Source organism: Filobasidium floriforme (assembly GCF_021052385.1).
Source record: "Filobasidium floriforme strain CBS 6241 chromosome Unknown HD553scaffold_8, whole genome shotgun sequence".
Classification (NCBI taxonomy): Eukaryota; Fungi; Basidiomycota; class Tremellomycetes; order Filobasidiales; family Filobasidiaceae; genus Filobasidium; species Filobasidium floriforme.
The window spans coordinates 513,280-534,024 of NW_025763629.1; the positions used below are offsets into that span (position 1 = coordinate 513,280).

Consider the following 20,745-nt stretch of genomic DNA (forward strand, 5'->3'; position numbering starts at 1 on the left):
TTTCTCAGGTCAGGTGCCAGCATCGCCACTCCGTGCGACTCGACTATAGATCTATAGACCTCTACACCACCGGCCTTTACCCCTATCTCCTTACCACAATTGCAAGTCACAAGTTGCTCAAAGCTCACAGGCTATCTACAACAATCGATCATTCGACACTCAAAACAGACAAACTACACCGAAATCATGTTCCCTCTCGCCCTTTTGATGTGGATGTGGCTCGCTTTTGCGTGCTGCTGGATCGAGGCGAACGAAGAACCGGAGATCCGAAGAACCGGAGATCGTGACGATGAGAAAGAGGACGAGAAAGAGGACGAGAAAGAGGACGAGAAAGAGGACGAGAAAGAGGACGAGAAAGAGGACGAGAAAGAGGACGAGAAAGAGGACGAGAAAGAGGACGAGAAAGAGGACGAGAAAGAGGACGAGGTGACCCCCGTGGAAAAGTAAGTCAAATCTGGACATCATGAAAGAGACACAATGATGAACCCCTTGTGAACCCCTCGTGTGCAGACGCAGCAACTGCTTCCAAGTTCCCGATGACGACGACAGCGAAGACGACGACAGCGAAGACGATGACGACAGCGAAGACGACGATGAGAAAGAGGACGAGGTGGCCCCCGTGGAAAAGTAGGTCAAATCTGCTGACACCGACATCACGAAAAGAGACCCAATGATGAAACTTTGTGTCCAGACGTAGGAACTGCTTCCAAGTTCCGGATGATGATGACGAAGATGAGCAAGTTGTTACCTGGATCGAGAAGTGAGTCAGTCGCGGCTTATGTAGACGTACATCACTGACTTGACCATACAGACGCAGGAACTGCTTCCAAGTCCCTAGCGACGAAACCGATGATGACGATGATGATTTTGATTCTGAGAATGATGATGACGATGATGAGGAGGAGAAGGAGGCGGAGGAGGACGAGGGCGTCGCGCAGTTGGAGGACAACGACGACGAGGGCATTGCGGTTGAGAGGTAGGTGTATCGCATCCAGAGGCGCAGGCCATCGCTAAGATCTGTCGATCCACATGTAGGAACTGCCCGAACGACAATACCGAAGAGGAAGAGCAGGAGGAGAACGAGAAGAACGAGGAGAACGAGGACGAGGGCGTCGTGAACGAGAAGTCAGTATGATTCGGATCAGATGGCGTAAACCATTGCTAAGATCTGTCGACGCACATGCAGGAATTGCCCGAATGACAATACCGAAGAGGAAGAGCAGGAGGAGAACGAGGAGAGCGAGGACGAGGGCGTCGTGAATGAGAAGTCAGTATGATTCGGACCACATGGCGTAAAGCATCGCTAAAGTCTGTCGACCCATACACAGGAACTGCGTGCCGGTTCCGAAGGACAATACCGAAGAGCAGGAGAAGAACGATGGCGAGGGCATCGCGGTTGAGAAGTAAGTTGACTGTTGATCTGGAGGCGCAGGCCATGGCTGAAGCTTCTCTCGATCCAGATGTACCGACCGCTTGCAGGATTCGGAAGCGGGCAAGGAGAAAGTCAAGGAAAAAGGGAAAGGGTAAGCAGAATCCACCTCGCGGCTTCTAACATTTAACTGATATTGTTGCCCTTGGTCTGTAGTCGGGAAACCATGACGACCTCCCCTGCAATGGTCGCCCCGCCTACGATCTCTCCGCCTACGGTCGCGCCTGCGATCACACCTACGATCGCTCCGCCTACGGTTGCGCCTACGATCGCTCCGCCTATGGTCGCTCCGCCCATGCTTATCGATCGGAATCCAGCACCTTCCACCATCGACGTCGCTATGGACATCGATCGGAAGGCGGTTGCACTCCCCACCACGACACTGCTCGGTCCCCAATCGTCGACGGCTGCAGCGCTCGGTACGCAGAGCAGACACCGCTGGTGCCCAATCGTGAAACTCACCCCCTGCTCGGTTTTCTAGTTTCCCCGTCGGCCGCAGTCGCTATGGACATCGATCGGAAAGCGGCTCAGCCTCCCACCATCGACGTCGCTATGGGTCGTCCTCCCGCCATCGACATCGCTAGGGAGATCGGTCGAATTCCAAGGCAGTTCAAGAGGAAGCGCGAGGATCAAATCGAAGGTCGTTCCCGAAAGCGGCAGAGACAAGGTGGTGTCCTGGTGGACCAAGCTCCGCCTATGGATATCGACCGCGCTTCGGTGAACCTAAAGAGGAAGCACGGCGGCGACGAGGGAGGTCGAATCGACGACGGAGGTCGATCCCGAAAGCGCCTTCGAAACGCCAATCCCAGTCCTCCCCCCACGAACGCACTTCGAAACGTCGAGCCCGTCCCTGTTCCTGTCCCCCCCGCGCCTATTCCCCCCATCAACATTATTCCACCCCTCGACACCTTGCGGAACGTCGAACCGGCTCCTGCTCCCGTCGTAGACGACAACAACAAGGCCCGCCTGAAAGCTGCTGAACGGATGGCTCGAATGGCTCGAATCGCAAAACGAGCCGAGCAAGCGCGTCTGCTGGCCATCAAAGAGGCAGCTGAGGAGACCCGAGCAAGGGCGGATTGGGAAAGGAGAGGGAAGGCTCGAGCGGAACAGGCTCGAGCGGAGGAACAGGCTCGAGCGGAGGAACAGGCTCGAGCGGAACAGGCTCGAGATGAACAACAGGCTCGAGATGAACAACAGGCTCGAGATGAAGGGCGTCAAGAGCAAGAAGAAGAGATCCCGGCTGTGGCGACTCGAAAGAAACCGGCGCCATGGATACTTGCCCGAAAGTAGAATAAAAGAAGAATACCGCATACCCCCTGGCTTGAGCGGCAAGCTTACAAAGAAAAAAAAAAGAAAACTGAAAAAAGACACAACTTCGATCGCAATACCCCACGACCTGAGCGACAGGCCGATAGAATTACCCAAACCGCATACCCCCCTGGCTTGAGCGGCAAGCTGATAAAGAAAAAAAGAAAACTGAAAAAAGACACAACTTCGATCGCAATACCCCACGACCTGAGCGACAGGCCGATAGAATTACCCAAACCGCATACACGCTGGCTTGAGCGGCAAGCCCATAAATACAAAAAAGACACACCTACGATCGCATAACCCCCAGCCTGAGCGGCAGGTCACCACAAAACAAGACAAATGACAAGACAAAACACATCAAATAACAATAACCGACCGACTCTCCCCTCATCTCACCCTCTAGAACCACCTCTTTCCCCCCTCCGCTCCCTTTCCACCTTTCCTCACGAATTGCACGACGACGACCTTTGCGACGACCTGAAACGGACTCGAATACGGACGGCATGAAACCATCGTGAGCCTAGCTGCGCGCCCCCGTTCTTGCTCGCCTGCCCCGCCACTGACGGTGATTACGTAATTAATCTTCCCCGGGTTCAGGTTCCGAATCGCTGCCCACGAAGCAGCCAGACCTCAACTTTTAGCATCGTCATCAACCAACTCACAACACCACGCAATTCATCCCACCATATTCAACCCGACACATCATCGCACAAACACTTGCAAGGACTCTTCCTATCGACTCGTTCCACAGGACGCTCCGCCAATCAGCATGTTCCGTAACGCCCTTGCGGTCGCCGTCCGGCCCACCACCACCACCGCTCGTACCACCCTTCGAGCACGACGAAATCTCGATTCGACTACCCGAGCCGTCTCATCCACGCCGACCGCATTCGCCAAGGTTGGCAGCAGCAAAACCAGATCGGGCGTCAAGAAATCGATGGCGGAACGGCCTTCGGATGTTCCAGACGATATCAACGCTCCCGGCGAGGCCAAACCTTTACTGACCGAACAGACTTTCGAGCCCATCGTCAACGACATGAGGACCAGCGAAGGACCTCACGTAGTCGACTCGAGCGGCTCGTTGGACTCTACCACATCTACCACCGGAAAGACTCGGGAGTCTACCTCATCGACTCCCCCTACTACCGCCACATCAGAGGTACCGTCGAGCTCTAGCTCCAGTACCACTTCGACTCCCCCCAACCAGATTCCCGAGGAACCCTACCAGATCCCCGATCGACCCGACCTGACCAAACTTCCCTCTCTCGACTTTGGCCTAGAAGAACCGGTAAAGGAGGCCCCCAAGATCGAATCGCCATCGGGATCGCAGGATGGACCTTCGGGATCGCGTACGGGAGCCAGAGCCAAACCGAGCTTGTCCTCGATAGAACAGAGGAGACGAAACTTTACCCGCTTCATGCTGCTCGGCGGCTTGGCGGGGTCGGGCGTCGGGGCTTACTATCTGGCGACCAAGGATGACGAGACCAAGTTTGGGGAAGCCGAGGCTATAGGAGCGTGGGAAAAGTTCAAGAACAACTTTACCGGGTTGCTCGATGTGAGTTGCATGAGCCGAGCCTTTTTTCGCTGGTCTTGTGGGACTCTGAGGCTGACGAGATTCGCTCGCCATCTCGTAGACCTTCAACAAGCCCGCATTTGAAAAGCTTCTCCCGGACCCTCTTCCCGCTCCTCATCAACGATCTTACACCCTCTTGGTCGACCTGGAAGACATGCTCGTACATAGCGCTTGGGACGTGAGTAACCATGGTGTCCTGCTTGTCGTCTTTCTCGCTGCAGCTAGCTGACCTCGTACTCTTTGATTGCACGCACAGCGACAAGGTGGATGGAGAACTGCCAAGCGACCCGGAGCCGACTACTTTTTGGCCTACCTCTCCCAGTTCTACGAGGTCGTCCTGTTCACTTCTCAGCCGCTTTACGTGAGTGCGTCTGGACCCGAGTCTGGCATTGGACGACCTCGCTGACACGACTCGATTCGATACGCAAACAGACCGCTCTTCCCGTTGCCGACAAGCTCGACCCGTTCCAGGCGTACTTGCCTTACAAGCTGTTCAGGGAGAGTACTAGGTACATCAAGGGCAAGGTGGTCAAGGTGAGTCGAAGCTGGACAGGATGCCGTGTAGCACGACCACTCGATGGCTGACTGGACTCGCCGCGTGGTTTTACATCGTTGCAGGACCTGTCCTATCTCAACCGAGACCTCTCCAAGGTCGTTCTTCTCGACACCAACCCCGACCACGCCTCGCTTCAACCCGAAAACGCCATCATCATTCCCAAGTGGGACGGCACTCCGGGCGACAAGGGGTTGGTAGACATGATCCCGTTCCTCGAATGTGAGTCGATCGCGTTGAAAGTCGTTTCGGGGCGAACCGTCCAGCTGACGCTCGTGCCATCCGCTTTCGACCTGTAGCGATCGGCATCTTTGCGCCTCCCGACGTTCGACCGATCCTCAAGGCCTATGAGGGGAAAAACATTCCGGTCGAATACGCCAAACGGGAGGCGGAGAGGAAGCAAGCCGCGATCGAGGAGTGGGAGCGGGACCACGGTGGTGCAGGGAGGGGTGCGGGGGCCGGGTGGTTGGGGCGGGCGTTGGGGGGACTCAGCGGGGTGACTGGTGGGCAGGTGCATATTGTTTGGGACGCTAGCTGACTTTAAGGACTGCTCCCTCCCCCCTCCCCTCCCCTTCCTCTCCATCACACAGCAGCAATCGGTCGCGAAGCCTACTCAACCCATGACTTATCTCGAACAGAAGCGAGCTCAGGCTCAGGCGATGTACCGGGAAGAGCAAGAATACTGGCGCAAGAACGCCGACGAGATCAAGCGGTGAGCAGCGACGTCAGATGCTTGATAGAGAGATTCAGAGCTGAATCTCGCCCGTGATACCTTCCCCCCCCTTCCTGCTTGACGCGATCCGCACTCTGCTTTCCCGTTTACACCCCCTTACCGGCAGTCTGATGGAGGAAGACAGGCAGAAGCAACTCGCCGACCAAAAGGGTACGCTGATGAGCTGGATGACGGGCAAACCAAGCCCCGACGCTCAGGCTCCCGGTCAGCCGTCGGCATAGGCGGAATCTTGCGATCGGAAAGGTGGACAGGCGGACGAAGCGAGGCGGGAGGCACGGAAGGAAGGAGACCGGCAGAGTGGTCTCAAGGTAGTCTAGTCGTATGCCGACGAAAAATCATATATAGTGTATCACGTAGCCAGCCACTCATTATGTCATCAAAAATTCGTTCCACAATCGTCATCGACAGCGGTCCTTTCGGTAATAGTGACTGATGTTTACCCCATCCAAGCACCGATGAGGTTGTTGGAAGGTCCCTTCTGTCCGGACGAGGCGAATAAGCAAATCTGAGACTGGATGAGGATCAAGAGCATCCTTTCAGCGCTACGTTCGATCACACGTCATAGATACGTACATATCTAGGAGGTTTCCGACTTCGACTCCTTTTCGAGCGCTGTTTCAGCCGAGGTTTTGCTAAACATGACTACGGCGCGGCGGTGACCCTCCCATGGAGCGATGAAGTGCTCGAGCAGAGCGGAGCGGAAGAGGATGACGTCGCCAGGTTTGTAGTCGATCTGAATGCCCAGACCAGGCAAGACGAGTCGGCCCCCGGTGAACTTGCCGACGCAGAACATGACGACGATACCATCCGTCTTGTCTCCGACGTCCTTGTGCGGTCCCGTCTGCAAGTTCTCCAAGACGGCCATGTTGAGAAAGCACTGGTAGGTGCTCGACGCCATGATGTTCGCTCCCCTATCTTTGAAGGATCGAATGTAGAGGTCCTCGTATTCCTTGAATTTGTCGAGAAAGAGAGCACGGAATAGCTGACCGACGGTTTGTAGCGTCGGCGCCATCTGTTCGTAGAATTTGGCGACGTGAACAGCCCTTTTCGCACAGCTGGTACGTGTATCTACCGAGTCCTGATGAGCGATCGGCGTCGGTACCAAAAAGTGACATCGCAAGACTCACCACTCGTCAGGCCAAAGGTTGTGTTGGCTTGATTGGCCCATATGCCGAGATGCACAAGACCCTCTCGATCTACACCCTCGTCGAGTTTCGAGTTTTTCCACTTGACGTTGTGACGGATGGAGTCGCTGTCGTCTTTGAGCTTGATCTTGTAGTCGCCTGTCCCGTCACGACCCAGCAGGTTCTCGAGAGCTTGCTCGGCCGATTTGTACAATGAATCCTGTAGAGCCGGTTCGGTGGTACCGGTATAGGATAGACCGTTCGAAACCCTGACGAGGAGGGACTCGCCGTTCACGTCCTCGATGTTGAGATTTTGACCGATCTTGCCAATGTGCCGACAAGTTTCCAGCAACGTTTCGGCGTCCTCATGGGAGCGTTCGATCTGGGGATTTGTCTGCTTCAAACACTCGTCCATGTTCATGTCGGAGACCCACTGGTGGATAAAACTTGGTGAGTGATGGGTGTCGCACAGCATATACGGCGTGAAGAGACGGACTCACCGTCTGCATGGTCTCCTTGAGGGTCTTGCGATAACGCTTCCCCGACGGCGCTACATAAGTCGTCACCTCTCCCCGAGGACGTTCTGGAATGTTCCTCTCCGCGAGGATAACCGGCTGCAAGGAGGGCTTTGATTGTGGTTGACGTTGTGATTTGCTCTTGCCCGATCCTGCTGCAGGTTTCGGCGGGAACCTGGAATTCACACACTTCCTTGTCGGTTTGCGGGCGAGCCTGATCGGGTACGGTGCATAGTCGAGAAGTTTCGCCTTTTTGACCTGAGATCTGGTCTGGGGCATTTTGGGAGGGGGCCAAGATGAAGATATAAGATGCGGTACGGTGACTAGCATGACTGGATCTATACACATAAGTTACAAAAGTTTAGTAGTAGCTTAGTAGCTGATAGCTGCTGATCGCCGAGGTCGGTACCAGTAAGTTAGTTGTTACCTAATCATATAAAGCATCCGCGGTGCAACATCAATAAACGAGGCGGCGCAATAGGCGACTTTTTTTCTCCTCTCTCGTCAAGCTGCTGGTCGAGTATCAAACGATTCATACAACCTTTTCAAACAAACAGCAAGCTACCATGTACCACCACTATCATCTCACAGGGAAAACACCGATTCGTTGAACCCCGGCTAGTACCTCTTCTTCCCTGCTATCCACGGAAACATTTCCATCACCTCCAGAGACATCGCGATTGCGCCTGAGCGTTATTCACCTCTCGCCCGCGCAATCGCATCACGAGATGTCTCTGGGGTTACCGCTTGTTGGCTGAGCGTTATTCACCTCTCGCCCGCCATTCAAAGGCAAGCGGTTCTCGATGGTCATGGCTCCCGTGTGTCCAGCTCGGCATGAAGGGCGAACGTCTGGCGCTCGACACTCGGTCGTCGCTGGCTATACCCTCTCTTTTTTTACATTCGGGCGTCGGCTTTGACAATACCAACGAACGAGGCGTTGGACAGTATAAGCCTATCACGGCCCTGTTCTTCACTGACCGCACAGGCAAACCGTACCTCACCGGAAAGGCGTCTCGTTCTTGGCGAAATCCTGTTCGTCCTAGCCTCGGCAAACTCGTTCGTCCGTCCTCGTCTGGCCGTTTCACGTTTCCAATCTGTGTCACCAGTTCTGCTCGGGTCCGGCCTCGGCTGGACCTTGGTGGTCTCTTGGGAGTCGCACGTTGAAAGTTTGATATAGGCGGTCGGGGGTGGGGCGGGCGGGTCTGCTCGGCAGGCGGATGGGTCATCCTTTCTTATATTGGGGCATCGGCGATCACATTGATACGTCTGGGTATTGGCGATCACTTTGGGGCATTTGAGCGTTGGCTATTTGGGCGTTGGCTATTTGGGCGTTGGCTATTCGGTGTTGGTTATCATCCCATTACATTTGGGAATTGGGGGCGGGCATATCGCGATGATTTCGGTCAAGGCGATCGTGACGACAACAGCGAGGTATGCGTCCCGAATGGACCGAAAACGACGAGCGCACGCTCTGAACCTCTTTTCCCGACGCTCTCTGGCTCTCTACGATCACAGCTCCTTCGGAACACCTGCCATGTCGTTGCGGAGAACAACTCGCCAACTCGGTACAACGCTCATTCTACGGCGCCTCTCGATATCCCGACTTGCGTCTCTCAACCAGGACAGCGAACGTTGAGGGCATATCCATAGGTCGGTTCTTCTTCTGAAGGATCAGATCAGGGTTGTTCCGGCGTCAGGGTCTGTCCATAGGTCGTCTAGTCTTGCTAGGCAGATCAGGGCGATTCTTTCGTCACGTTCGATCAGTACCGTTCCGCACCCGCCTTCGGCCTCTTCGACCAACAAGGAAAAAGCAAAGGGAACCCGGCACTTCGCGCTCGACCCACGCCTGACCTCCTGATCCGCTCGAACCATCCCGGCTGACTACATCTTTCCCAATCTCCTCGAGTACGGAACAGCGGTCAGAGATCTTCGAGACCAGTAGGCAGTACCTCGTTCTCCGCATCGATCGAGGAGTTCCGCCGTTAGAGCACTACCCGTATCCCAGATCAACGTACTTCGCCATTTTCTTCGAATGCCGGTAAGTTCACATGTCATTCTTGAGCGACGCTTTGCGACACCAAGCCCATGAACGTCGGTGAGGAATGCAGAAGTTATGTTGCGGTACGAGGTGGCAGATCGCGCGAATACGATGGTCTCTGCAATGCTTTCTATAGCGAGTAGTCTGATATTCTTGACATGAGGGCGCTTTCTACGACGCGATGCGAACAAACTTTCTCTGAAAAGTATCAGTATCGGGGCGCGGCTTGAGGAGCGAAACCAGCATGCGCGAGATTGTCATTTCATTTGGTTCATATGATTCTGCGTTGCGTTTTGCGGAATTTGACACGATCGGGGTGTGATACATAATGGAAGCAGCTTCGGTGCTTAGACGACGGAGACGGTAACGTCGATGTTTCCACGGACGGCCTGCAGTATCAGAATTGAGATACGACCGTTGGTCAGCTTTACAAATACTGTCAAACGACCCAGCTCTGTCCACGAAACTCACCCTCGAGTAAGGGCAAACCTTTTCGGCCTCGTCGACGATCTCCTGCATGGTGGCCTTGTCGATCTTCTCGGGGGACTTGATCTTGAGCTCAACTTCGAGGAACATGTCGAGTTTCTATATGCGCAACCACATGAAATGAAGCGAGCGGCGTATCAGCGAAAAAGGTACCGACGGTGTTAGCTCTATGCGCAAGCTGAGCGTGCTCACCTTCATGTCTCCGCAAAGAGCGACGGTAGAATCAACGACGAGATCTTCAGGAAGGGTGATGTTACGCTTCAAAGCGACGGCATTGCAGGCCGAGGCGAAACAGGCTGTGACGCAAGTAGCCCGCTTGAGCTTGCGTGTGCCAGTGTAGAAATGCTCTCGAGACGTACCGGCAAATCCACCAGAGAACATCTCCTCCGGGTTGGTCTTGCCGTCGGACTCCTTGCCCAAGATCTTGCTCGTGCTCAACTTCAGGTCGAGGGCCTCTGCGAGAATGCAATGTGAATCGCTATCAGTCTTGCATCTTGTCTTTGCCGCAAATATTATCCGGGGGAACGAGGCTATACGTACCACCGACGACGGACCCCTGACGAGCACCCTTGACGGTGGTGTTGGCGGTAAAGATGGGCTTGCTCTTGAGTCCTCGGACGGCCATCATCTGGGTGGGTCGGACCGATCGAGCGGCGGTGCGGGAAGAGGAGACGAGGTTTCGGGCGAACATGTTGCTAGTGTTGTGACGTTGAGTGATGGATTATAGGTTTTGGTGTGATTTGCGGAATGTCAATCGGAAGTAGGTTGTTGAATTGTTTGTAAAACTATTTCATCTGATCCTCGATCGTCGAAAGAAGATGATGATGCGTCATCGAGAGGAATGGGATGACGCGTCATCACTCACTCACACGCTCGCGCTCAAACACAAGCGCACGCGCGCGCGCTTCCATCCTTCGTGAAGTGTGTCGGATTTGGCCGGTGGGCAGCTACAAGCAAGTTACGTCGAGCGTGGTCATTTCGCTCGACCTCGACCCCTGACGATCTTGCATACTCGCCCTATCCCCAGTGCTCAGCTTGACGAGCTCGAAAATGAAGCCCATCACGGTCCTCTACTTTGCATCGATTCGCACCCATCTTGGAATCGAACAAGAATCCTTTCCAGCACCATCGACGCTCTCCAAGGTCAAGGCCGAGATCGTCTCACGTCATCCCGATGACAAGACCAAGTCGATCCTCGAAGGATGTATGTGGAGCGTAGGAGACGAGATGGCAGACGAGGATGAAGACGGAGACAAGGAGATCAAGGGTGGAGTAGTCGTAGCCGTCATTCCGCCGGTCAGTGGAGGTTGAACGAAGCCTATCCGGGCAGACCCATGAGTAAGCCGCGGCATCGTCCTGCTTGTGCCGAGTCCGCCAACGAGCTCTAAATCGTGTCGTTCTCTCAAATATCAGAGATGGCTTCTTCAGCAGAAGCAGACACGTAGGTCTCTCCCTTTGGTGTCATTCCTCGGCTAGAGCTTTGCGCCAATATCGCTTGCAAAGCTAACAAGCTGCGCGTAGAGACAAGCCGTCAAAACGTACGTCAGCCGTCCATGGCCGACGACAGGTTCCATCTCTACAAAATGAGCCCGGATAGACCCTCGAGGGTGCTTCTTGTACATCCGACGATGCGCGATTACATGTAGCGATACGCATAGGACAATGCCCTGGTTGTACCGAAGACACAAATCCGGGTAAAATTTGAATCTGTTACCGGAGACGGATGCCCCCAGCTTTGTGCGTGAGCCGTTCTTTTGAGGAATCGTTCCGGATCGGCCAGGAGAATGAAATACGTTGTAAACGCTACACCACGACTCGTCAAGGTCGTATGCCGTACACCATTGTTACACAGACACAACATGCGATAGATACTCAGAAGCCACATCAACTTGTAGACCGTGGCCGACAAGCGATCATGCAAAGTGGCTGTGTCGTCGCATAGGCAAAGGGTCAGCCGACATTCACTAGACGACCGCATGCGAGGCCGACGACTCACATTCCCTCCACGTTGAAAGCTGCCAACAGTCTGAAAGCCCAAATAATAGTCAGAAAGCCGTTAGATTTCACCTTCCACCACTCAGCGTTAGCAGATGAGGATAGATCGTCGACTCACTTTAGCAGATCGTCCACATCCATCTTGGCTGCTCGTTCCTCCGCGTAGCCGGATTCCTGCAGGATCGTCTCGATCTTGGCCTTGAAATCGAGCTCGTCCTCGATTATCTGCGCCAGACGCCCAAACAACGTGTTCTCGGATTAGCTTGCAATTCGGAAGATATGAAGCGCTCCACCTCGACCCGTTGCTCACCTTGCCAGTCTCAGCGCACCACGTCTTGTAGTTCCCCTCCAAGAGCTCCTTGACCCCCTTGGCCTGGAAACACGCTCGTACCGTCTTGTTCCGCCGACTAAAGATCACTCGGTTCAACCCGTCAAACTCTTCGAATCTGACCTTGGGCGGTGGGTCCCTAGGCGACATTCTCACGACCGAACTTTCTACCAAAGGTGGAGGCCGGAAGTTTCCCTTGCCCACCTTCATGACGTGTTCGACCGTGGCGAAGAGCTGGACGTTGGCGCTCAGACGACACCAGAGAGGGGTAGCGGGGGTGGCACATAGTCGGAGGGCGAATTCTCTTTGGAACATGAGGACGGCGGTTCGGATGATAGGGCGGTGGGAGAGGAGTTTGAAGACGAGAGGTGACGAGATCTGTGCAGGGAGAAGAGCGGCAGTTTGTGTCAGCTCGACGATCCACCTCTTTGTTGTCGACAAGACGACCCACGACTCACCTGATACGGTGTGTTACTGATGCAGACGTCAAAGTACGGCAACTCCGCCTTTACGAAATCCCCAATGATCAACTCGAGCTTTCTCTGTTCAGGTCTGCGAAGCGTAACATGACGGCCTCGCCGTCAGCCTTCTCCCTCCATTTCTTTTGCTCTACAACCTTGAACCCAGTACTCACTTGCCCAGAACCCGCTTCTGCACCTCGGCCGCCATCCTCGGATCCATCTCGACGGCCACGACTTTTCGACAGGCTTCAAGGATCCTGACGGTCAAGTTTCCTGTTCCGGGACCTACTTCGAGGACGATATCGGTGGGCTTGAGGGTGGCCTAACGAAGGTAAGAAACATGTGATTAGACATCAGAGGTGCGATACGGTATGACCACAGAAGCCTGGTTTGGTATATCAAACATACCTTGTCAACGATCCTGGCGATTATCATGAAAATGGTTTAGCATGCAAACCACTTTGTCGGCAGCACACCTCGCTCGACCTAGACTTACCCCTGAGCAACGAGCGGATTCGTCAAGATGTGCTGTCCAAACTTAGCCGTATCGAACAAGTGATTCTTTCCACCTCCACTCCCCGACGCTTCGGCATTTCCATCACCACCACCGCCTCCTCCCGACTTGTTCTTGTTCGCTGGTCGGCTGCTTGCGCTCGTCGGTGCGCTGATGACATTGCGTGAGAGTCGTTGGGACACTGCTTTAGGCATGGTACTCTGTGGAATTGTCTATCCGATCTATCTTCGATGATACTCCTGATGATTACCTTTGTAACAGTCTGATCTGGCCGGGAGATGTTTGAACCTTTCGAAATGATGAGCTACGAGCTACGAGATGGGTGGTCGAGAGATAAAAATTGCTTCCGAGATGGAGATGACCGTATAACGTAAGAAGATGAGCGGACATGCCAAGTGTACTATGTCCGTTAGCCCCGTTCATCCGGTTATTTCGCTCTGTCGTCATCATCTCTTCCTAACCGAAGTACAGGTCGGGAGGACTGCACTACCAAGGTTCAAGCTTTGATATCGATTGCATCTACTCGAACACGAGAACTACCTAACAGGGCAACCGGTATATCATCCTTTTCTTGCCTAAATACCACTTGCAGAGGCCTTGAACGATGTCGGAACAGCTCACGTCGAAAGACCTAATCAACGAGTCTTTGGACGAAGAGATGGAACGAAAGGGGACCTCGCCGTACCCCGACTGGCTGAACGTCAAGAAGCAGGTAAGACAGCTTGGGCTCGGCTTTACTGCTCTCTTATGGAGATCTGATAGAAATGATCTCGTTGCAGCTCACTTTCTACGCTTCATACCACTCGAACCCGGTCAACATCGCCATTCACATGGTTTGCATCCCGATGATCCTATGGTGAGCAAGGGCTCTGGAGAACCGTTATCCTTTCGCTCTGGCCAAAGACTCACGCTCTGAACTCGCTCCCGGCTTCGCCCTGCTCTAGGTCATTCCTCCTCATCCTCGCCCACGTGCCCTTGACATCAGCCGCCCCCAAGACCATAGCACCCTTTCTCAGCTTCCAGAACAACGCCGCCTTGTGGTACAACTCTGCCTATGTGCTCTACTACTTCGCTTTGGAACCGTTTGGAGCGGTGAGTGCATTTCGTCTCATAACCGCTTCACCTTTGTCGAATCCCCACGCTAACGATTCTTGAGGAATGACATTCGTTCTCTTCTCGCCAGCTGACCTACCTACCCCAAGCCATCCTCTCTCAACTCACCGTCACTCACCTAGCCTCCTTCCCCTCGTCCACCCAGTCCCTGCCTGGACCTTTCAAAGGAGTCGGAAGCATGAAGCTCGCGCTCCTCGTACAGCTTTTCAGCTGGTTGAGCCAGTTCATCGGGCATGGCGCTGCAGAGGGGAGGGCGCCGGCGCTTTTGGATAATCTGTTGCAAGGTGAGTGCGGTCGGGTCGAGTGGGTTGCGGATGTAAGGGAAGGTGCTGAACTCGTCTGGTCGCCTTAGCGGTCGTCCTGGCGCCGTTCTTTTCGCATTTGGAGTTCTTGTTCCTCGCTTTCAACTGTCAGTCGATTCTTCCCGCTGTTTGCTCTCGTTGGACATGGACATACTGACATTCCCGCTCGTCTGGCTGTTTTGTAGATAACCCAAAATTGCAAGCCGAGATCAAGCAGGGTGTCAAGGAGGACAAGGCGAGGAGGATGAAGGAGAAGGCCAAGAAGACTCGGTAGAGGCATCGGACGTCGTCGTAGGATAGCTATCAGGATAGGATGTGAAAGCAGCAAGGAGCATCTATCAGGATTGTGTACAAGAGCAGGGATTGCAGGCCGACGAATAATGATAACATTACACTGAACCGCTTCAGACAGACTTCTTCACGATACCCGCTCGATCTGACAAGAAGGTAGCCAAAGTTGATCATATTATTGAGCAAGTACAGAACTAGCAGTGCGTCGCTACTGTTCAGGTTGGCGACTAAAGCCAGGCGATGTGAAGGTTCTGCCGCTTTTGCGACGAGTCGAGCGTCGCAAAGCAATTACGTGACATGCAGGCAGAACGGTCTGTCGTCTTGCCCAGCCGGTCGACCGAGTTTCCCCGACCACCTGGGTGCAGTTTGACATCGCTGTAGGGTGTTGATCAGAGATCGCAGAAATATCTTCCAGAAGAGCGACACGTTATATCTAAACGTCGGAATGAACGAATGAAATTGATCGTATAATCCCGGCGACTTGCGTTTCGTCGATACTGTTGATTGATACATAGCTGCCAATTCGTGTTGATATGTCTTGACCTGTCGGCTATACCAGCCTCTTGACATCGGCCTGCCGCCAATCCTGCACCCCACCCGATCCAACATGCCCGACTATCCGCTCATCCGGTCGAACCGGCGTCGCTGCCTGCACCTCGGCTGTACTCTGTCGTTCCGTCTCCGAGCTCGTAAAGATCCCCGTCGAAGCCGCCGACCGCATCTCGTGCGACATTGTAGCCCCCGAAGTTGAGCCTGCTGTGGGGTCTACACCGGCTTGTCGTAGATTCTTTAGACGGGCGAGTTCGGCTTGGATTTCTTGTTGCGTGTGAGGTGGGCGCTGCATTCGCAAAGTGATGCAGTAGAACGCAACAGAAGTATCGAAGCGTCAGATGGGATGCGTCTGGTCATGACGGCGGGAAGCTTGGGTTCTTACGTTCGTCTTTTCGTACTCTGGCCAGATCCTCTTCCCATACTAGACATTGTCGTAAGCATCAGCTTTTCGTCTTCTGAACGGTTACCCTTTTCATTGGGCAGCAAGTTCCGCACTCACTGGTACCACATGTTTGTTGTACCAATCATCATCGCTAAAATAGTATAGCGTCGCCAGCGGGAAAAGGGTGTAAAACCCAAACTTCCAGACTTCCACTACGAAAGAAATCGGAGGTGTCAGCCGAGACGGACGTGAGGAGGGCAGATCGGGGCGACGACTCACAGTTCGCTCCGCCCATGATATCTCTTCAGAACTTTGATAGCTCTAACAGTCTGACCGATGGTTGATATGAAGGTACGATTAGGTGCATTTAGGTGTAAGGTACATCTTGCCATCTTGCAACTTGACAAAAGTCGATCCTTTCGCTCGATCGGCCCCGACCGCTCGGACTTTCTCGCCTTCATATCTGCTTCCGCCGAGACATGCCGTAACCTTTGGGATCTCGGATGCTATTTAGCAATTAGCAAAGTGGTCGGATGCCATCAACAGCACGCAACACGCAATTAACCACCATCTAATTTCTACAGTTAGCATCCTGCATCTTTGCGGATTGCAGTCCGAGACCTCGATCGCTCATCCTAGACTGGAACGTTCACAGTACTAGTCTACCACGTTACCACCCACTGCCTGTTCGCCATGCCAGAAGAGGACTGCAAAAGAACAGTCGAAGATGTGGCTCTCATCCTAGGCTGGGTAGACCGACATTGTCAGGTCAGACCGGTTTATGTCTAATTTACGATTCTTGGATCTTACACTTTCACTTTGTCTAGCCAGCGCGGAAAACGACAAGAGCTGGCAGAGGCGGTCCGTGCCGCTCCCTTTCTTGTCGTCTTGAAAGGAGACTCTGCCTGCACTTATTGTCAGAGGAACGGATATGCGTGCATCACTAGCGTCGAACAGCCGACCAAGCCTCATTGCCTCGAGTGCAGGAGGGCAAAGATGGGATGCTCGTACGGATCTGATCTCTCTACGACACGCCGTGGAGTGGTACGCTACCGGGGTTTGCCAAACGCCTTGATGACTGAGCTATCCGCTGCTTGCCATGGCCGAGCGACTGAAACGGATAGCCAAAGGTCAGCTCTTCGTCAATTTTGGTTACGTTTCTCGCTGCTATCGACTGACACGAATGCACTGCGTCGGGATAGCTCAACTATAGTGATTCTCGACCCAGCTCCGCGAAACGCCGTGGCCAGTAGCAGCAAGGCGTCGGGTTCCAAACGGAAACACAACGATGATCCCCTCGAGCTGGTCAACGAACGTGCCGACGAGATTACCTCTGCGCTCGAGACCGAGCTGGATCGCCTTGAGTATCAAGAGCGTCAAACAGCAAAACATATAGTGATGTCGGAATCCAGGCTGAGACAGATCGAAGAGCAATTGGAAGATGCCCAACGGAAAGTCGACGACTTGAAACAGACCCGCGAGAACAGGCGAAAGGAACTCCAGCAACAACAGACCTCGCTCGAGGCGATTAGAGCTGACATTGCGGCGCACGAAACGCTCAGCTCGGCTCTTGAGAAGTTTAGCAAAAGACAGAGGACCGAGTGACGGGTTGAATGGTGAGTCTGCGTGACACTTGCGTTTTCTGGGCTGGGCATTGATCAGAATGTCGACCTCTTATGACAGTTTGACGGATTATTTACCTCGCGATTGTATCACCCAGCACTTTTCGCTAACATGTATCAACATGATCGAGTGGTCCCCGAAGCAGGCTCGGCTAGATTCACGGTTTGCGAGATTGCGCGTTTCGGTTTCGGCCCTCAGCCCTCCTTTCTCGTTGAACAAAGGGGTCGGCAGGAAGATGTCAAGAAAGGGGCCAACGACTGGATTCGATAAATACTCGTAACAAAGCAAACGGTGAGATCATCGCTCGGTACTGAATGCTATACATTCACCTCAGTCACACAGATTCAATCATGTCGACATCTACACCGACGCCCTTACACACTCTGGTCCGACGAGGAGCCGGAGCTGATGACAAGTTTGCGGAGTACAAGTGGTTTACCATTGGTAAGCAAGCATATCGCCGCTCCGTAAATGTATCTCACTTCAAGTACGATGGCAGCTGACTCGATGTATGTCCTATACCGGTTGAAATCAGGTACCGTTCTGGGCTTATTCGCGCTCAGTTTCCTCGGGTTCGCCATCACCGAGCTCTGGGGCGAGAGGATTGAGAAAGAACTTGGCCAGCGAAAGCTCTTTAAGAGAATGAAAGCTCAGGGAGAAGAGCACAAGAAGAATAAGAAGAAAAAGGCATACCTCGCTGACGAATACGGTGTCGAAGAAGAAGATGCTGAACTTGCTTTCAGTACCGACAAGAGAGCATTCAAGAAAATTGTCGAGGATTCCCGTAGACCAAGGAGGTCTTAGGTCGATGCTCTGCGTCGTCCTTTCGTGATGTCGTAGATTGCATCGATGCGTCAGTCTGGCTATCATTGTAATCAGCTAGTAGTATACTTGGCTGGCGGACAGTGACCGAGATTCGCGTTACGTAATCGAGGTCGTCGCTGGTAGCCGGCCACCTCATCACCACCTTGTTCATGTCGACGTCTCTTGGTGGATGTGATCTCCTACCATCAGTGTCTCGTCCAATCCCACCAACCACGTACAGCTCGCTCATTCAATAACGATATCCGTGCGAACTTCAAGTCAGTATGAACTACCGCTCACTGCCAATGAGAACTCCGACTGACCACGTCGTTCCCGTGACCGGCGTTCAGCGAGATGACGAGTCAACAAGGATTGAACAATCTTGCCACGATCATGTGAGCTCCTGGTGCTATGGCCTTGGCAAGCATGTTTCACGACTGACGTGTTCATGATGTTGGTCTGCTGACTCTCCATAGCAAGCGGCTGGAAGGTGAGCTTCCGGTCATACTTGATCAGTCGCAGCGATTCGACCAGTTCGCTGAATGCCTTGCTACGTTCCTTCAGCTGCTACTGCTCGGCTCGAAGATGTAGCTCATCACAGTTCCACCTCGCAAACCCCTTCTCACAATACCGCCTCTTCAGCCTCTACCGGAGTAGCTGCCATGCCCAGCCAGAGCTCGAACAACAACGCTTCGGCTCCCCCGGAGGTCGCTGAATCTCCCGCTCAGAAGGCTTACCAGTCCGATATCATCGACGGAGCCTTGCAAGACTACGTTACAAAGAGCAAGGAGATCGGAGGTCCTGTTGCCGAGCATGTGAGCCAATTCCAACTATGAATCACTCGGAAGCTGTCGACTCAATAGCCCGACTTTGTCATTATGTTACAGGCCAGCTTGATCGCTTCATTGTGCACCTCACAATTGGCTCATGTCGCCACAGCTTCGTCTTGTACCAAGCCCAAGTCGCAAGAAGTCACTATCAAGCTGTTGTCTCCCATCCAAGACGCCTTGAAGGAGGTCACCGATTTCAAGGACAAGGCTTCGCGGGGCAAAGAGGGCAGGCAATGGGCGAACCACCTCAGTACCGTCGGAGAGGGAGCCAGTGCTTGGGGTTGGGTGGCTGTGGTGAGTCGCGAGGCCGGTCAGAAAGCGTACGTAGTGTTCAGAAGCTGATGCACATTCGTGGTCGAATTTCGTCACATATCAGGAACCAACACCTGCTCCTTTCGTCGGCGAGATGAAGGACTCTGCTCAATTCTGGGCCAACCGTGTCATCAAGGAGTTCAAGGAGACGTACGTGGTGACAATACGACCTCTTAGGCCAGAGCAGCTGACCACCTTCCTATGCATGTTTACTACAGCGACAAGAAGCACGTCGTCTGGGCCAACTCGTTTATCGCCCTTATCGACTCGCTGCAAAAGTACGTCAAGCAGTACCATACCACTGGGTTGACTTGGAACCCCAAGGTCAGTTTCGATGCGAGAATGCTTGGTCAGATATGTGACTGACCCCTGCTTGATATTGTACCAATCCAGGGCCAGGATCCCTCGACTTTCCAGAGCAGCAACACGGCCGACTCGAACGCCGGCGCTCCTCCTCCTCCTCCCCCCGGCCCCCCTCCTCCTCCTTTCGACTCTAGCAAGGAAAGCGCACCAGCTTCAGCTCCGGCCGGTCCCGGTGCCTTCTTGTCGCAGATCAACCAGGGCGCCGGCGTCACGAGCAAGCTGAAGAAGGTCGACCCCAGCCAGCAGACCCACAAGAACCCCGAGTTGCGAGCCGGTAGTGTCGTGTCGGAGAAGGGTGAGTCATTTAGCTCTCGTCAGCTGCAAATCGTCCTTGATCGCTCATTCGTCTCATTCAGCTGCGCCTGCGCCTCCCACCAAACCCAAACCTTCTACGTTGACTCAGAAACGTCCTGCCGAGACCAGGCTCGACGGTACCAAGTGGATCGTCGTGAGTAGTATCGCCCAGGCTTGGGAAGAGACTCGAAGACCCTAACACGATCGTCCTTTGTCAGGAATACCACGAGAACGCCAAGCACGTCTTGATCGAAGACACCGAGATCAATCACACCGTCCACCTGTTTGGCTGCAAGAACAGCGTCATCGAGATCAAGGGCAAGGTCAACGCGATCAGTGCCGGTAAGTAAACGTTGGCTTTTCGAAGAGCGTGCTATGCGGCTAAACAAAGCCTGAACTCGGCAGTCAACTGCTCCAAGACGTCGATCCTGCTAGGATCCGTTGTTTCCGGGTTGAGCATCACTTCCTCGCCCTCGTTTACGATCCAGATCTTGGGACAAGTCCCGACCATCCAGATCGATAACACCGACTCGGGTCAAGTCTACCTGTCCAAGGAGTGTGTCGACACGGTCGAGATTATTACGAGCAAGACCAGCGCGATCAACATTAGCTTGCCCGGTGTCGAAGAAGGTGATTACGAGGAAAAGCCGATTCCAGAGCAGATGAAGTCGGTCATCCAGGGGGGCAAGGTCGTCACCACTATCGTCGAGCATAGCGGTTAGACAATACACTGTGCTTTCCTTTGACTACTTGTACAACCAACATCTCGAATCACGATGAATACCATTTGCGAAGCGAGTCGATGAGATTAGTATAGAG

The 20,745-nt window shown here is 53.7% G+C and overlaps 10 protein-coding genes across 10 annotated transcripts; 6 read left to right on the forward strand and 4 right to left on the reverse strand.

Moving 5' to 3' along the window:
• Positions 1 to 186: 186 nt before the first annotated feature.
• Positions 187 to 2,719, forward strand: HD553DRAFT_341274 (uncharacterized protein; the record flags this gene model as incomplete). Its single annotated transcript, XM_046182612.1, has 10 exons — positions 187 to 443; positions 511 to 627; positions 692 to 760; positions 818 to 976; positions 1,036 to 1,125; positions 1,187 to 1,267; positions 1,329 to 1,403; positions 1,461 to 1,523; positions 1,586 to 1,848; positions 1,911 to 2,719. 10 exons carry the CDS (start codon positions 187 to 189, stop codon positions 2,717 to 2,719), a joined length of 1,983 nt encoding a protein of 660 aa, XP_046037468.1.
• Positions 2,720 to 3,509: 790 nt separating this feature from the next.
• On the forward strand, positions 3,510 to 5,919 carry HD553DRAFT_295064 (mitochondrial import inner membrane translocase subunit TIM50; the record flags this gene model as incomplete). Its single annotated transcript, XM_046178481.1, has 9 exons — positions 3,510 to 3,800; positions 3,861 to 4,295; positions 4,375 to 4,491; positions 4,570 to 4,674; positions 4,746 to 4,847; positions 4,932 to 5,088; positions 5,166 to 5,362; positions 5,457 to 5,578; positions 5,706 to 5,919. 9 exons carry the CDS (start codon positions 3,510 to 3,512, stop codon positions 5,818 to 5,820), a joined length of 1,641 nt encoding a protein of 546 aa, XP_046037469.1. The 3' UTR covers positions 5,821 to 5,919.
• A 748-nt stretch (positions 5,920 to 6,667) lies between these two features.
• HD553DRAFT_323408 (uncharacterized protein) lies at positions 6,668 to 7,517 on the reverse strand (the record flags this gene model as incomplete). The annotated part of the gene is made up of 2 exons (XM_046181382.1): positions 6,668 to 7,156; positions 7,224 to 7,517. 2 exons carry the CDS (start codon positions 7,515 to 7,517, stop codon positions 6,668 to 6,670), a joined length of 783 nt encoding a protein of 260 aa, XP_046037470.1.
• A 2,013-nt stretch (positions 7,518 to 9,530) lies between these two features.
• Positions 9,531 to 10,558, reverse strand: HD553DRAFT_309674 (organic hydroperoxide resistance protein). The gene is made up of 5 exons (XM_046179732.1): positions 10,303 to 10,558; positions 10,122 to 10,217; positions 9,955 to 10,058; positions 9,748 to 9,861; positions 9,531 to 9,665 (listed from the first exon to the last, which is right to left on the reverse strand). Exons 1-5 carry the CDS (start codon positions 10,451 to 10,453, stop codon positions 9,624 to 9,626), a joined length of 507 nt encoding a protein of 168 aa, XP_046037471.1. The 5' UTR covers positions 10,454 to 10,558; the 3' UTR covers positions 9,531 to 9,623.
• Positions 10,559 to 10,761: 203 nt separating this feature from the next.
• HD553DRAFT_309676 (molybdenum cofactor synthesis protein 2A) lies at positions 10,762 to 11,288 on the forward strand. The gene is made up of 3 exons (XM_046179733.1): positions 10,762 to 11,100; positions 11,176 to 11,203; positions 11,266 to 11,288. The coding sequence occupies exon 1, from the start codon at positions 10,813 to 10,815 to the stop codon at positions 11,071 to 11,073; it is 261 nt and encodes an 86-aa protein (XP_046037472.1). The 5' UTR covers positions 10,762 to 10,812; the 3' UTR covers positions 11,074 to 11,100; positions 11,176 to 11,203; positions 11,266 to 11,288.
• Positions 11,289 to 11,524: 236 nt separating this feature from the next.
• Positions 11,525 to 13,347, reverse strand: HD553DRAFT_217855 (putative rRNA (adenine-N6,N6-)-dimethyltransferase). Its single transcript, XM_046177211.1, has 8 exons — positions 13,043 to 13,347; positions 12,955 to 12,967; positions 12,720 to 12,868; positions 12,544 to 12,637; positions 12,068 to 12,463; positions 11,876 to 11,982; positions 11,759 to 11,788; positions 11,525 to 11,688 (listed from the first exon to the last, which is right to left on the reverse strand). Exons 1-8 carry the CDS (start codon positions 13,252 to 13,254, stop codon positions 11,676 to 11,678), a joined length of 1,014 nt encoding a protein of 337 aa, XP_046037473.1. The 5' UTR covers positions 13,255 to 13,347; the 3' UTR covers positions 11,525 to 11,675.
• Positions 13,348 to 13,561: 214 nt separating this feature from the next.
• On the forward strand, positions 13,562 to 14,893 carry HD553DRAFT_309680 (uncharacterized protein). The gene is made up of 6 exons (XM_046179734.1): positions 13,562 to 13,772; positions 13,840 to 13,916; positions 14,005 to 14,152; positions 14,244 to 14,457; positions 14,526 to 14,582; positions 14,661 to 14,893. The coding sequence occupies exons 1-6, from the start codon at positions 13,665 to 13,667 to the stop codon at positions 14,747 to 14,749; spliced, it is 693 nt and encodes a 230-aa protein (XP_046037474.1). The 5' UTR covers positions 13,562 to 13,664; the 3' UTR covers positions 14,750 to 14,893.
• A 296-nt stretch (positions 14,894 to 15,189) lies between these two features.
• HD553DRAFT_309683 (uncharacterized protein) lies at positions 15,190 to 16,282 on the reverse strand. The gene is made up of 4 exons (XM_046179735.1): positions 15,980 to 16,282; positions 15,818 to 15,912; positions 15,701 to 15,739; positions 15,190 to 15,604 (listed from the first exon to the last, which is right to left on the reverse strand). The coding sequence occupies exons 1-4, from the start codon at positions 15,993 to 15,995 to the stop codon at positions 15,317 to 15,319; spliced, it is 438 nt and encodes a 145-aa protein (XP_046037475.1). The 5' UTR covers positions 15,996 to 16,282; the 3' UTR covers positions 15,190 to 15,316.
• Positions 16,283 to 17,673: 1,391 nt separating this feature from the next.
• HD553DRAFT_341283 (uncharacterized protein) lies at positions 17,674 to 18,127 on the forward strand (the record flags this gene model as incomplete). Its single annotated transcript, XM_046182613.1, has 2 exons — positions 17,674 to 17,767; positions 17,859 to 18,127. 2 exons carry the CDS (start codon positions 17,674 to 17,676, stop codon positions 18,125 to 18,127), a joined length of 363 nt encoding a protein of 120 aa, XP_046037476.1.
• A 215-nt stretch (positions 18,128 to 18,342) lies between these two features.
• On the forward strand, positions 18,343 to 20,721 carry HD553DRAFT_295075 (adenylyl cyclase-associated protein). The gene is made up of 11 exons (XM_046178482.1): positions 18,343 to 18,405; positions 18,478 to 18,522; positions 18,604 to 18,617; positions 18,692 to 18,942; positions 19,015 to 19,251; positions 19,334 to 19,419; positions 19,488 to 19,593; positions 19,663 to 19,927; positions 19,989 to 20,080; positions 20,145 to 20,268; positions 20,332 to 20,721. The coding sequence occupies exons 2-11, from the start codon at positions 18,482 to 18,484 to the stop codon at positions 20,646 to 20,648; spliced, it is 1,533 nt and encodes a 510-aa protein (XP_046037477.1). The 5' UTR covers positions 18,343 to 18,405; positions 18,478 to 18,481; the 3' UTR covers positions 20,649 to 20,721.
• Positions 20,722 to 20,745: the final 24 nt, after the last annotated feature.